This window comes from Dipodomys ordii, unplaced genomic scaffold (genome assembly GCF_000151885.1).
Source record: "Dipodomys ordii isolate 6190 unplaced genomic scaffold, Dord_2.0 Scaffold37, whole genome shotgun sequence".
NCBI classification, from domain to species: Eukaryota; Metazoa; Chordata; class Mammalia; order Rodentia; family Heteromyidae; genus Dipodomys; species Dipodomys ordii.
This window is the reverse complement of record NW_012267253.1, coordinates 10,697,067-10,713,146: the sequence shown is the minus strand read 5'-3', so window position 1 is coordinate 10,713,146 and position 16,080 is coordinate 10,697,067. Positions and strand designations below refer to the sequence as shown.

The window sequence follows — 16,080 nt, the reverse complement described above, 5'->3', positions numbered from 1 at the left end:
TGAATTAACTACAGAATGGACATAATTCTCATCATTCTACATTCTTATTAGAACCAGAAAATGTTCTTCTATTTACTAGATTAGCATCACTGAAGGCAGTATTGAAAACTGATAAAAGAGAACTTTAATCTATATATTTCTCATATACAATTGATTGGTAGTTTTTTAATTGTTTTATTTCATTTATAGAATAAACAATGCTTTATTATTAATATAACAAGTCTTGAACTCAGAATCTATACTTCAGTGAAGCTTAAAATCAGAGCCTGTTTTATGGCCTTATCTCTTAAGTCTAGCACTCTTCCACTTGTACCATACTTCTGTTTCCAGCTTCTTGTTGGTTAACTAGAGATGGCAGTCTATTGAATTTGTCTGCCTGGCTGGCTATAAACAGTTATCCTCAGATCTCACCCTCCTGAGTAGATAGGATTACAAGCTCCAGTCATTGGCACTAAACTTGAATTGTTTTACTTGCATGGAAGGAGTAATACCCTAAAAGTCATATGCAAGAGGCCCAATTTAAATGAAACCTTTGAGTTATTATTTTCATTAAAAATGCAAAGAAATGCCACCATGAATGCTTTTCTGTTTTTGATGTTTAAAAATCAAATTGGTAGAGAAGTGAAAGCAATTATATTATAGTATCACAGATTTAATAGTGCCAAAGCATTTGTATTCAATCCAACACAAATCTTTTATAAATAGTGAATCATGAAGTTTATTATAATTATAAAATATAATTTGATTCTAAAACTTTATTAAAATGCTTTAACTTGGTAAAAAATAATTGCTATTAAAATGTTACTAAGTATATAATAAAGTTTTAAAATTATACTCATAAAACAGTGCTAGTATTTCGCAGAAGATGGTTTTTATAAGAAGCTTAATGATGATTCATTATATTAATGGAATTAAATCCATTTAAGTTTTTTTTTTTTTGGCTGATCTTGGGGCTTGAACTCATTGTCTGGGTGTTGTCCCTGAGCTTCTTTGTGCTCTACCAGTTGAGCCACAGCACCACTTCCTGCTTTTTCTAAATAGTTTATTGGAGATATGAGTCATGGACTTTCCTACCCAGGCTGGCTTCAAACCAGGATCCTCAGTTCTCAACTGCCTCAGTAGCTAGGATGACAGGTGTGAGCCACCCGTGCCTGGCTTACACATGATTCTTGTAGTTTATGCTTGATAAAAATGTACTCATTACCTTGCTCATGTAACTGTAACCCCTCCATTGTACAGTATTTTCACAATAAAAAACTTATTAGAACTTTGCCAAGCCTTACAATATAGAGGAAAGAGCACAGACTTTGGGATCAGAAGACCTGATTTTACCATTTAACCAATCAAGCTTCACTTATTTGTTACTATTCATCACTTGCCATGTGGTAGGCCTTTTGCTTGTGCACATGATGATGAATGATATACATACATATATATGTGTGTGTGTATGTATCTATATATATGTATCATTTGTACACTTCTGGATCTCCATAGGCACTTCCTATGTGATGTTGACAATATTATTTTAATAATCAAAGAAAATGGCACAAGAGGAAATACTTCGTGGATTTATGTGACAGTTGTATTCTACTCTAGCATTGTAGTCATATTATTAGCCTTATTCAAGAATAAACAAGATAATGGAAATGCCTAAACAATGAATCTTGAACTGCCCAATAATTTGAATGGAAGCTATATTACATAGTTTTGTTTATTTTGTAAAAAATACTTCTTTCTAGTTTTTTGAAGTTCTTACTTTTGATATGACAGTATAACTTAAGAAGGGTCATTATAGCAAAGAAATCCTGCTTATGAAAAGAATTCATCTCTATTCTACTTCAATTAAAATAGATATTTAAGACTCACTAAAATATGTTTATTAAGAAACTCTACATATACTCACTGCACTAAAATCTAAATAAAATAAGAGGGACAGCAAAGATTCAGCTGTTATGCTATATAAGGAAGGAGTCACTCATTATTGTAGTATGCTGCCTAACATCATTAAGTAGCTATCATCTGTACATACAATGTTTATACATTTGTCATTATGGTATAAAGGGTTTTACCTTCTTTGTGATGAGCAAAAATGACTGTATAAAGAAATTGCAAATTAGAATTTTTTAAATCTTATAAATGGAGCTAGATTGTTTGAATTAATGTGGTGGCATACTCTACATATCTCATAACTTCTGGATCCCTGTTCTTTCCAATTCCATTTTCAAGAACTATGAGATTAAATCATTACATTTGTTGCCTTTTCATGGCAATTCCTGCCTATAATTCAAGCTATTCAGGAGGTAGAAGTAGGAGGACCATGATTCTAGATAAGCCATAGGGAGAGAATGAGAATGTATATGGAAAAGAATCTGAGATTTAAACAAAGAAGAGAGAAAAGAAATAACCAATCCTTGGTGCTGGAGGTGTGGATCAGTGGGAAGAGTGGTAGCCAATGAATAAAAGTACTAGGTACCAACTTCAACTTTGAATCCCTATCTCAGACCTAAAAAATAAAAGAAAAAAAAACAGAAACACACAAAAAAAGAAAAGAAATGGGAGTTTGGCTCAACTTACACAGATTTTGCCTAGCAAGAGGGAGACTGTGAGTTCAATCTCAGAATATCAAACACACCCACAACAAAATATAATATTATTTTTTTGTTGAATGCCTAGAATTACCAAGGATTTCTAGTTTATCTTAGAGAATCGACATCTAATCTAGATCATGACTATTCATTCAAATCATCTTCCTCTCAAGATACTAAAATATTTATGTGTATATACAAATTTCACTTTTATGATATAATTTCCATTAGTAGGCACATTAAAAATGACCTTGATCTGATCTTTCAATCAAATTTTATTTCATAAGTTTCCATAATGCTCTAGGAGTAGCATATACATTTTTTAAAACAGAAGAGGCTGCTTATTTAGCATTTTGGAAAACACTTTTCTGCTCTCTTCCCATTGTGTTTTCCCCATGAGTTGAATATTACTTAAACCCTCAGTTTAGTAAATTTTAAATATAATCTATTTGAGAGATCTGTAAGATACCCATTGCCTAGATTAGTATGTACGTGCCTGACTCTCATTGTGAATAACTATTAACCAGTGCACATCTGTCCATATTGTATAACAAGTGTCTTTTTGTTATAGTGATATCAGAAATGTATTATGTCTCATATTTATTATTCCAACATATATTTACTGTCTGAAATTCAGATAAATATCTGGTTATGTTGTGTACTCTCTTTCAAGATATTCTAATATTAGGGGGCTGGTCTTAAAGTCAAATGACCTCTTTATCCTATGGGATTGCTTGTTATTCTTCATACTTTATTGACTAGACAATAGATTATGTGCTTGGGACATCTGAATTAAATGTGACTGTTCTAGGTCAGTGAGGTCAGAAAGTATACTTTTATTTCATACTTTCATACTTTCCTGTGGAATGATGAAGATTTGATGAAAATGTGCACTTTTCTACAACCAGTAAACAACATTTCATCCTAGGAAGAAGCCTATTATCTTCAAATCCTTAACCTAGACTTGGCACGCCTATTTAAACTATGTACATTTTGTTCATTCTTTAGGTGGAACTTTTTGGTCTATCTTCTTGAAGTTGCTGCAGCTTTTGTCCCCCTCTTCAATTCTGCATTTGACATTTTTATATCCAAGTTCTTTTGTTCATTTTGCTTAGAGTTCTTATGTTGTGTGCTACTTCTATGAAATAGACCTTTAGCAGGTTCTCAGCTTTTAATGGAATTGACTAGATGTTTGGCTACTTCTTTTATCCTTTTGTAATTCCTTGTCCCACCTGTATTAAAGTCCTTAAAAAATTATGTACTTGGTATTTTATGGTGTAATGCTCAAAAAGAGGCTTTCAACATTAAGAAAATGGCCTTTGACTTACTGTTTAGCATGATAATACATTTAAGTAATAGTGAGGTACCAGGTACTTTTTACTAATTTTAAAATCAATGTGTTATTTTTTCTTTTTGGAAGGCAATTATATATATATATATATATATATATATATATATACATATACATATACATTTATATGAAAGAAGGTGTTAGATTATTAAATTAAATTACTTAAAAACTAACTATATTCAGCATATGCACTCTGCTTTTTAAGGCAAAGGACTTAGCATGCAAAGTATAATCCTTGTCTATAGTTAGAATTAGTCAAAAAAGTTATAAAAGAAATACAGGAAAATTTTTATTAGCATTTATTTATCAATTGTTATTTGGAAATTAAAATTGGAAATCTTACACAGTTCTTCATGTTGCATAATTTCAATAAGTACTTCTCAAGTAAATTACTTTTTCTTTTAAAATTTTGTAAATTTTTTTATTATTTCCTTTAAGGAACAAAACAAGGCATGTTGTAACTTGATATTAAAAGAGATGTTTTCATGCCAGATGCCAGTTGCTCAGTCATGTGATCCTAACTACTGAGGAGGGCAGGATGTGAGTAATGGCATTTAGAAGCCAGTTGGGGTAGGAAAGTTTGTGAGATTATTATATATCCAATTAACTACCAAAAAAAAAAAAAAAACCAGACATGGAGCTGTGGCTCTAGTGGTAGAACATTCACCTCAAGCAAAATTCAGGAGAGAGTAGAAAAGCCCTGATTTCAAGCTCTAGAACTGGAACACAAAGACAAGGGAGACAGGATTTCAAGGAAATTCTAGCTTTAAAAATGCTTAGCAGCCAGGTGCCTGTGGCTCAAGCCTGTAATACTAGCTACTCAGGAGGCTGAGATCTGAGGATCGTGGTTCAAATCCAGCCTGGGCAGGAACACCTATTAGACTCTTATCTCCAGTAAATCACTAGAAAACCGGAGGTGTGTTGTGGCTCAAGAGGTAGATTGCTTTCCTTGAGCTGAAGAGCGCAGGGACAGTGCCTAAGCCCAGAGTTCAAGCCCCATGACCCACACACACACAAAAAAAGCTTAACACTGCTGCCCAATAGAACTTTCTATGATGATAGAAATGTTCACAACTTGTACTGTAGTAGCCATTAATTCTATATGCTTGTTGATTATGTACAATGTTCTTGTGCAACTGAGGAACTAATTGTTATTGAATGCAATTACCCACATGTTTGTGGTGGCTATCATGTTGGACTATATCCAGTTAGGGAATGTTTCTCTTTTCATTCCAGCACTCAGGCAGCAGAGACGGGAATCCTGAGTAGCATTTGCGTGTGAGGGCTACATAGCCATTCTCTGTCTCAACAAACCAGCAGAGAATATTGCTCAGACCCTGGGTTCGATTACTAGCATCCAAAGAAAATAAATAGTAATGGAAATTTAAAATTTATTTAATGCTTGTTATTAAAGACTTATATGGTTGAATTGATGTTGAGTATGCAATGTCTTTATTTAATGGTTTTTGAGTTGAAGTAGTTAGGATACTAAATTAACAACTATTTTAAAGAAGCTCCTAATGAGTCATAATTTAATGTGATGCATTTGAAAGTTAATTTTTTAGCTCAGAAACTGTTTATGTCCAGAAATTGCTGAGAGAAAACAGTTTAGACAGATGTCAAGAGACAGTTCGTTATATCACTATTTCTATCATGCCATCAAAAATAATGGAATGAACTACTATGAGTGAGTGAGTGATGGACTAACATTTCAAGTTGTTGTATAAATTTTTTCTTCATATTTATATATGTTTTCTAAAGCAGGCCTGATTATTTCAGAGAAATATTAGATGGATGAGGCTTAAAATCTTGGATCTGTGTTTGGATTAGTAAATCAACAGATAAAGGATACATTTTTGAAGCTCATGGGTCCCTCTGGCCGATGGCTAACATTCATAGTAATTCAATAGGTTTCAAATGTCAGCTCAAACAACCTCATTTATAACATCTTCAGAGACAGGGGGTGGGGTGGTCACATCTGTGACCAAACAGTTTTGCCCTGAGTCTGTGATATGAACCACTTGATTTACAAAAGCAAATTTGAGTTTGGGCAAGATCTGAAACTACAGCCCAGTTCCAGGAGACTTACTGTACATCAAACATGTCAAGAGAAGAAAATCATATTTGTATTGGATGTGCATATTATCACTACAAAAAGGAAAATCCACTTTTTGTGACAAATTCATATTATTCTGCCTCACTTATCAAAATATCTGGCTTTGTATGAAAATATTTTTAGTTTCTGACATTTTAAAGGGAAAGCAAAGATGTGAGGACAGTGAATGAAATGAGTCATTGCCTTAAAAATTTCAAGACAGAAAGGAACTTGTGAAATAATCGCTTTACTTTAAATAGTTAGAGAGTTTAGGGTAAATGAATTTACATACCTGGGCTTGTTTACTGTAGAAGGAAAGCTAAGATTTTTTAATTGTAGATCACTCATGGGAAATATTTGTTCCTGAGATACAGGGAGACTTTGAGACACTTTTTTTTTTTGTTTTGCTCACTAAAGGGATTTTTCTTAAACTATACAATTAGCAAATGATTGAAATTAAAAAAAAATTTCCTTAACAATTTTCTATCTGCTTGTGTCTGGATTAATGAAATACTTTTGCCTAGTTACAGTCAGTCTTCTTGCTCCTTTATTCTATTCCATTTATAATGGATAGTTGAATCGATAGTTTGAGGAACATGATCTATCTTTAGTAGGCATTGTAGCATTGCCTTTCAAGTTCAGGTTCTTTTCAAAACACTCTCTGAAATCCGTAAAAGCCTACTAAATTATCCTTAAAACCTACTTTCATAAACACACTGAGAATCTTCTACTTTCTTTTGGGGTAACTTGGTCAAGTTACTCAGCCACATGGAGTTAACTAAGAAAATAAATGCAAAGGTTATATCCAGTCACTTGTGAGAGTACATTTAAAATGGCAAGTCTATTCAAGTAGCAATAGATTACTTTTTATTTTTGTAAAGGGCATTTGGAACAAGTTGCATGAGATTTTCATAACATTTAATCATTTTTATTAAAAATTAACTTCACTCTGATTTCTGCTTTGCATCAATTGATTTTAAAGAATACAATAATGATTTGAGTTAACTCAATATTACTACATCACTTGTTTCTGGAAAAGCTCACAAATTACAAATATTATTAGTTTTTTTTCCTATGAACTTTTTGATATTGGAACAATTAGGTCTTGGAAACTACTGTAATGGAGTTCAGCTTTAGTGGACATTGGATAAATGACTTTAATCTTTGGAGAGTAGATGAATCTTCACAACAGTCTTCCTCCAGTTTAAATGAAGTTTACTAAATATTTGTATTTTTAAATAAATTTACTAAATATTTCTATTTTTAAGTAATATTTAGTCAAACTTGAGAGACTTAGAATAGTGTAATTCAATCTATTTAAGTATTTCAGCCACAGAGATCTATTTCTTATGCTTTTCAGTTTAAGACTTTCTAGCTCTAAATTATAAAACTTGAACATATCTTGATTTTTGCCAGTAAACATGAGCAACTAAAAGTTCTGAGTACCTGAAAATTGTTTTTAGTGTGCAGTGAATTTGCTTTCTGACTTATTTCATACAGGTGCAGGGTCTTATTCAAAAAAGTAGCAGTATAAAGTATTTTTTGTTTGAAATAAAATGTTTTTCCTTATATACAATAATGTTTGTTTAATTGGTAGAACCATCACATTACATAAACTGATTTATTTTTTTATGTAGAATATTATGCAAATTTTACTTGTGAAGCACAAAATTTAGGACTTCTTTTTATAATTCACTTTAGTCATGTATTTATGCAAACCTCTATTTCCTCAGAAAATACTTTTATTTTGCTTAATTTTTTAATTTTTAATTTTTGTTTTTTTAGAATAGTAGAATCTTTATTATACAGTTAACAGGCTACAGGCCGCCAGTTGTTACAAAGACCTGCAACACACAAATAAACATAACCTAGCTAGGAAACATGCTAAAGAGGAAAGAAATAACAAGAACAATACCAACAAGCCAATTCAGCTCCAATGGAGAGCTGAATTGGGACCCCATAATGACAGGAGACAGGACACAGGACACAATCACAGAGACACAGGTGGCATGGAGTCCAGCAGCTAGGCTGGTCCAGGCCTAAAGTAGGTCAGCACAGTGGGCAGATCCCCAGGAAATTCCCAGTCCTGGGCAGTGGACTGACAGATTCAGTAACCTATCAGCCAAGTGCCCGCCCCTGCCTTCAGGGTCCAGGCACACCCATTACCTGGGAGGCAGGTGATGGTGATGAGGTGGGGGTCATTCCTTCCCCCAGCATGAAGACAAGATGCCAGACCCTACCGTCTACCAGGTGGCCAATATGGCACCTGCCAGACCTGGCCTCCTTCGTTCCCTCCTTTTTTTCTTATGTACGTGAAATCAAATAATTAATTTCTCTGTAAAAGGACCAAATTTTTGCCTAGGCTGTTTACCCCTGTAATTTATGGAGTCTCCAGCAGTTTAAAAGTTGGCTTCATATGATTGGTGCCAAACAGTAGGGGACTTTGCCCTGATTTCCTATGTCAGGTAGGTTCTGATTTACAAATCTATGTCCCACAAAAGAATGTCCTGGAACCAAAGTCTTACATTAGGCAGATCCAAAATAGTCTTTCACCAGGTATCAGCTGCAGGTGACCGACTCAGGCAAGAAGGAGTCCAGTCCACATTGACCACGGTGGAGGTGGTCAGGATGATGTAGTCTCCAGATGCTGCCAGGCCATTTTTGAACTTGACTCAAACAGGAATCTCCAGATTAGAAGAGATGGGCTTGACCTCAGCAGCAATGTCTCCCAGCAGCTCTGGTAGATTGTCATACCTCCTGCTGAGGTACCTGCTATTTCTGCACAAACTAGTTAAAGAAGCCTGACCTTAGTGAAATTTCCCACCATATTCCTGGTTGTACACTGGCTTTTGAAGGCTGCAGACCCATTGGTTTTTAAGACAGTTTAGGCAGTAGTTCCTCCTGGTTAATTTACCAAGGTGAGAACTTTTTAATAACCAGAGAACTTCGTTTTTTTTTTGTTTTTTTTTTTTTGTTTTTGTTTGTGGTTTTGGTTTTTTTGGTCGGTTGTGGGGCCTGAACTCTGGGTCTGGTGCTGTCCCTCAGCTCTTCAGCTCAACGCTAGCGCTCTACCACTTGAGCCACAGCACCACTTCCACCTTTTTCTGCTTATGTGGTACTGAGGAATCAAACCCAGGGCTTCATGCATGCAAGGCAAGCACTCTACCACTGAGCCACCTTCCCAGCCCACAGAGAACTTCTTCAAGCTGACTCAGGGGCATTGAGACTACATAGTCAGGAACTCCAAACTGGAAATTATATACAACATTTATGTTTTAACAGATGCACAGACCTTTTCTCCAGCTACAGCAGTGTAGCTTGTTCAGCAGACTAATTTGCAAAAGCATCTTTCTGGCTGACTAGAAATATGATCTCTAGTGACCCTAACCATGCCTAAGGTACCTGTGTAGGGCTGTAGACAGATCTCAATAGGGACACAATCTCAGGTCCACAACTTTCTTTTCTGAATAGGTGAATTTAGGTGGATGCTGCTAGCCAAAAAGTTACTGCCAATTAGAGCTTTTAGCAAATACAGGGGAGTTGGCATTTTAAACTATCCCCCATATTCATTTCATTTTTGTATTAGTCCTGGAGCCTGAAATCAAGCCTTGGCACTGTACCCCAGTTTTTGTGCTCAAAGCTTGTACTCTGTCCCTTAATTGGAATAAAGAGTCTCACAGACTTTCCTACTTGGGCTAACATCAAACAACATCCTTAGATCTCAGCCTCATGAGTAGCTAAGATTACAGGCGTGAGCACCAGTGAGCCACTGGTACTCAATTTTGAGCCATCGGTTTGTGGCTTATGCTTTTTATTTTTATTTTAGAAAAAATAAATAGATATGTTTGGACTGGACTGGGAACTGAATCACAGATGAATAGAGTCCAAAGTATTTAAATGCTTATTTTAAAAAAGTGTCTGTATTCATTTGTGAGAGAAAAAAGAAAGAGTGCTTGATACTTAGCAGGAATTTATTTACTTTCTGTCTTAGTGATAGAAAACTAGGACACCTTGACAAGTATTCTTTGTTGCTGACACTCTTTGAGTACTGACTACAAGGTTGATAGGTAGGGAAGGTAGGTAGGAGAACACTTAAGTATATCCACATGCTTCAACCCTAGGGCTTGTCTGTAATACTTTGTAAAATATGCTTAGTTCAGACTATTAGACAGGCAAGCACTGCTCGCCTGACCCAGTTTTCCATGGAGAGTAATGTAGCAGTGCTGATTGAACTCAAGAAAGAGAGTTTGCGGTAAGCACTTTGCTCAATGTTATCTGTCAACTTCATATCAGGACGCATTCATTTCTCAGCAAGCAATAAAAATAAACCTGAGTGACATGAGCACACACATCATAGACTGTACTTGTCACCATTCTTCCAGTCCCTGCTAACTGCAACACACCATTCCTGAGTCCAACTGCTGAAATGAACATAGAAATGTTAACCCTTGAGGAGGCTGAGCCGTAGGACAGTAATAAGGCTACAAAACCCAAGCCAGATCTGTGGTTTCACTCCTTACAATAACCCTTCAGGAAAAGAAAAAAATCAAATTATAGCTTATGTGAGTCATTCAATATACTATAATATGTCGGCTAATAATTATTAAATTTTACTAGATCCATCGAAGAGCTGAAGTAGCAGAAAAGTTTGCCATTTTTATACCAACTTACCTTCCTTTTTCTTCCATACCTCCTTCCTCCTCTCTTTTACCTTTCTCTCTTCCTTCTTCCCTCCTCAATTGCTCTCGATATTTATCTCTATCTCTTCCCTCACTATCTCTACCTCCTTGATCTCTATCTCTTCTTTTCCCTCTTGTCTTGCTGCTCTGTTTTGCTTTCCTTTTTTGATAGCTGCCATTAACCAACTGGAACATTTTGAATGAAACACCAAAGATACTTTGGTGAAAACATATTCCTAGGTAAAATGGATTTATATTTCTAAGTGTGATGGCAGGAACATCCCTGTGGCTGTAATTGGTTTGCAGTTTTCCCTCCTCCCACTCCTGAGCAGTGAGGAAGAGGAAAGCTCTTCTTGGCTCCCTCCATCCCTGAACACTAGGACTCCACACAGCATGGGTGGGCATGCCTTCACATTTCATTTAGGTGGATTTAGAACAAGAAGTTTAGGTCATCCGTTAAAATGTCCTTAAAACTCTCCAGATCTTTCCCAAGGCTATTTCTTTCCTCTCTTACACCTCCATGAGAGATCTTGATGCTTCCTTTTCTGTCTTAACTTCCCGTTGCTTGTGACCAGTGCTTCTGTTCTTCTGTTTGACTACTGCATAAATCCACAGTCTGGGTGATTTCCTCCATTTCCCAGTCCCTGAAGCAAACCCAGACTATTGAGGTTTTCTAAGGGCTTTCACTGTAAATAATAAAAGAAAACTAAAGTGAAACAAAGCTGCCTCCGGGACCACCATGGGAACCAGACACTGCTTTAATGGCATGTAATACCCCAAATGAGGAGTCAAGTCTTAAGCAACCTGAGGAGTTGAAAAGTTGAGGACAGACGCTATCAAGCTCAATGCATGGCAGAATGCACAGGATCTTAATTCCTCTTGGTGGTGGTTGCTACCAGTACTTTTGATGCCCTGTACCCATCTGGAAGAGCATAGGTCAGGTGCTGTGCAGTAGTATGGATAAAGAAAAAGATTCAAAGTAAATGAAATGAGCTCGTCACAAGCAACTCACAGGGCAAAATAAATGATGCCAAAGAGAAGGAATGACGCTCCAATGATGTTAGCCAAATCTTACTGTGAGTTAGGTCACACAACTTGAACACTGTTGTATATTCAGATGAAAATAGTCATAGTATTAAACTTGTGCACTGATTACAGGGAAAGCAGTTACTTGTGACATTTCATTCCAAGCTTCAATTTGTTCATTCATCCTAAGTTTCTTATTTTTTTCATACTGAAACAATTCATTTTCTTATTTTTAAATCTTTTCTGAAAAGCAGATAGGTAAAATTCTCTGCAAAGAATATTGTCACTTAAGTCGCTGCCCCTGAATTCTCATAAGCTGAGGGCTAATAGGAAAATCATATAAGTATTCTTGCATTAATTAAAAGATAAGATTTAAGGGAGCCTGATACTTCCCCCATATCATAATCCTATATAATGTAACATATTCTGGTGCTAGTTTCCATCTTTGTGAAACATGTCTTATCTGGAAGAATAAAACAATTTCTACTAGCATTTTCACAGCTTTTGATTTATGTTTTTATAGTAAAACAAAACCCCATTAAAAACAGAAACCACAAAAAAAGGAATGTGGTCTTTATAGGAAGTAAGGTTATCAGAGTAACATTTATTACTAAGAGGCTAATTCATGTATTCAGCCAAGACTGTCAGCAGAATTAAGAAGACTGGTTTTGTGCACTTTAAGGAAGCTTTCCTAACTTGACAATGTCCATATGTAAGGTCAGTTGAATTGCTTTCAATCTTCTACTTAGCCAAAACAAATTATTTCCCCCTTATTGTGTCTTGCCAAAATTCAGATCTATTGTTTTGTAACTTAAAATGAAATAAACCTTGACTGAAGAACAATACAAAAACACACAGCAGAAGTTTGTGTGATGAGGAGAACCATTTTCTTCTGAATGGATATGTGTTATTTAGACTAAAATAATAGAATGGAGCAAAGAAAGGTGCCTGGAGAGTGGGTGTAAATTGTAGCACTACCATCAGTCATAATAACATCGAAGTTCTGAAATAATGCAAGGGTGACTTTTATATTAACAAAAATAGGTCATCTAAAACCAACAAATGGATACCAAAAAGGGATATGTACAACAAAACTGAGATTTTTCTTTGTTATATTTTGCTTTTATATATCCTGCTGTTGGATCTGAAAACTATGGGAACTCAAGAGTCTTTTCAAGCCGGGTTTTTCTTTTTTCTCCTACATTGAAATTAGTGTATCACCTTTCCTTTTTTCTAGTACTTTGATTTTTTTTCTACAAAATTTAAATTTTCAACAACCAATTTTCTGAACATGATCGAGTCAAGATTTGCTTACACATTGGATATATAACTTGGTTTTCCACACAGGAAATCTGTTAGTCAAGCTTGTCCTCTTCTGAAGAATTGAGAAAAGGGATGGATGGGAAGACAGGATAGGGTAGGCTGGTAGCACCACCTATGGGCCAGTCCTCATTTAAGCGAAAAGAATTCTTTTTCTGGGGACTGATTTATGTCCTTGACTTTATGACCATATTTCCTTTCCTAGTATATTGTTTAGCACTATTCTAAGATAGATGTCAATACTAGATTGGTTCTATTTTATTTTTCACTTTTTCTTACTATACATTTATTTATACAGCTTGACCCAAATTCCTACCGTGACATTGCTATTCAAAAACCATTATTTCTAATCATTCACTTACAGAAATTAAATAATGTCATAGTAATTGACAGACCATCAGATTTTATGATTTTTATGATTTTATGATTTTTATTGTGCATAGAAATCTTATTTTCAAAACCATTTTATACAGAACATATAGTTTCAAGGACCAGTAAATATAAAACTCAAAGGTATCTTAAACATTGAATGTTCTATTTCCACTATAAAGCAATGAAACAATATTTTATTATATGTGCTCACAGCCTGTCAAAGTCACTGTGGAAAGTAAAAATTTTTGTCTAATTTCTTATTTAATATGTTGAAAACCAAAACCAAATTAAAAGTGAATTATCACATACTAGTTCTTTGAATCATTTTTGTTGGTTTTGGGTTGTTGTTGTTGTTGTGGTTGTTGTTGTTGTTTTCCAAAACAAACTCTTGCAAACCAAGTGTTTGTGTAAAGTTGTTAGATCCATATTTAACAGCTGTGAGTTTATTTCTATAATATATTGGCACAACATCAATAATGATGTGTATGTATTTCATTTACAAGCTAATATCATTTAAAAATTCAGTGATTTTTAAATCTTCTCTAACTTTATTCATTAGAAAGAAATTCATAAAGCCTTATAAGAGGTACATTTATACTTGCTTTTGCTCTCAAGTTTCTACATTCACCTTTGTTATGCTTTTGGAAATGCCTTTGATCAAATGATCACTTTGTAGAGCATAGTTAACCAAACAGACATGAAGGGATGAGTCTAGAATGTTAACATTGATATAAGTTGCTATTGAAAAGTTTTGAAAACTTGCTCTTGCCCTAAGCCCCTAAGACAACTCACTTTTCAGTTCTAGTCCAGCTCCCAAGTACTGTTTGTCAAATGGCTTTTAGTAGGTAGTAATAATAGTTTATATATCATATACTTTATGGGTTGTATGTAGGAAATACATATCAATCCTATTTCTATATGGTTTGTATTTCATATGGTACATATGGAAATATAATTAAATTTATAGATCCTGTTTACATAATTAAAAATATAAGGAAAATTTTGCTGAATATTGTCAATAGATTAAAAAATATTCATGCCCACATCCCAAAGAGAAGTTCAAAATGATTAAATTTTGACAAATGTGCTGAACATGCAGTTTCCAAATGGATTTCTTTTGCAATGCTCAGTTTTTCTAAGATTATTTTAAGATTAGAATTTTAATAAATTATGGTTGACCAACCCTCAGATTTGTGATAAAATATGACTGTTAAATAAAGCTAGATTTAGTTGCTTAAATTTTATTCTTTTAAGGAAAACAGCTGAATTACTAAAAGTACCAAAAAGCAGAGATGGCCAAAGGATACTAGGCTTGGTAGAACCAGAATAACTTTAAATGAAATCTCATAGCTATTTTGAATGGACTTACCTTTATTCATGTCTAAATAAATTTATAGAATTTCTAAAATAAAAATGAAAATAAATTAGATAATAATAAATTAAATAAATTAATAATCTAGAAAGACCCTTTCAGCAATCAGTATATCGCTTACTTTACACAGGAAAGTGAAAGATTTTTCCAAGACCCTTTGTTCTATTGCTAAAATTGTGTCTCACATCCTGTAAATGCTGCCAGTGGGAGGGAACCTGCTGCCCTGTGACTGTTTTTCTCTTTGAATGATAGTGATGGAGCACTTGCATGATGTGTTTGATGCCTTGCATGAGGAAGACATGCAAAGGCAAGGTCCAGTCTGCATGCTGCTTAATGAATGTTTTTCCTTTTCTCTCCCTCCTTGTTATGTGCTTTCAGAAGACAACAATGTGGAAGGTGGGTGCTTTCTACCTTATTTTCCTATCCTCTTTTGCCTTTTAATTTCGTAGTATTAGTAGGCTACATCTCGAATTTAGACGGTAAGTTGAACTTCTTTCTGAGCATTTGTTGATTTCTGGATCTTGTATCACTTTTCGTATAGAACTCTCTCACACACACATACACACACATACACACGCATGTGCGCACATGCACATACACACACATTTCATCAACCCCAAATATAAGAAAGTCAGTCTTATCTCCATCTTTTGATGGGTTTCAGCATCCCACATGGGCCTTGGAATACTTACTTATGTTCTCTATGGAAAAATGATACAATGCTCCATCTTCTTTTATTCTAAAAGAGAAACTATGTCTTCATAGCTCCAGAATACAGTGCATGACTTTACTCCATGTTTTATTGCTCAAAATGATTTCCTCTTTTTTGTTGGAAATGTTTGTCATGGTCATTTCAAGCCCATTGATTTGTTTCAAATGATTTGATTTATGAAAAGAACATAGAACAAAATGCTGACTATAAGTAAAAAATCATATATTTAGATTTAAAAACCTAAGCCATTGGCCATTGGAAATAGAACACACATTCCAGTGTGATTACTGGTAAGTATATCTATAATTTTCTGTGTATGTTAAAAAACATTTTATTGAAGTTTTCTTAAATTATCTATCAAGGAATTTTGAAATGTTTATATATATATATATATATATATAAAATCCCTTAGCGTTCAGCAAATATATTTCAACAGTTATGCTTTTAAAAATTTTGATTGTATTAGTCAGTCTACTCACTCCTGTAAAGGATGCACACATGAAAAGACCTAGAAATAGCAAATGATTGTGAGAAGGAAGGCTTACGACTTTACATGCCTTCTATTGCT

At 34.5% G+C, this 16,080-nt stretch overlaps 1 protein-coding gene across 4 annotated transcripts in view; it reads left to right on the top strand.

Annotated features, from left to right (window-relative positions):
• Nrxn1 (neurexin 1) overlaps positions 1-16,080 on the top strand; it is a 1,024,002-nt gene that overhangs the window by 84,845 nt on the left and 923,077 nt on the right. For all 4 annotated transcript variants that reach the window (XM_013018013.1, XM_013018015.1, XM_013018014.1 and 1 more), the window contains one exon: positions 15,179-15,196. In XM_013018013.1, the coding sequence (XP_012873467.1) occupies positions 15,179-15,196 (18 nt within the window). The remainder of the gene's footprint in view (positions 1-15,178; positions 15,197-16,080) is intronic.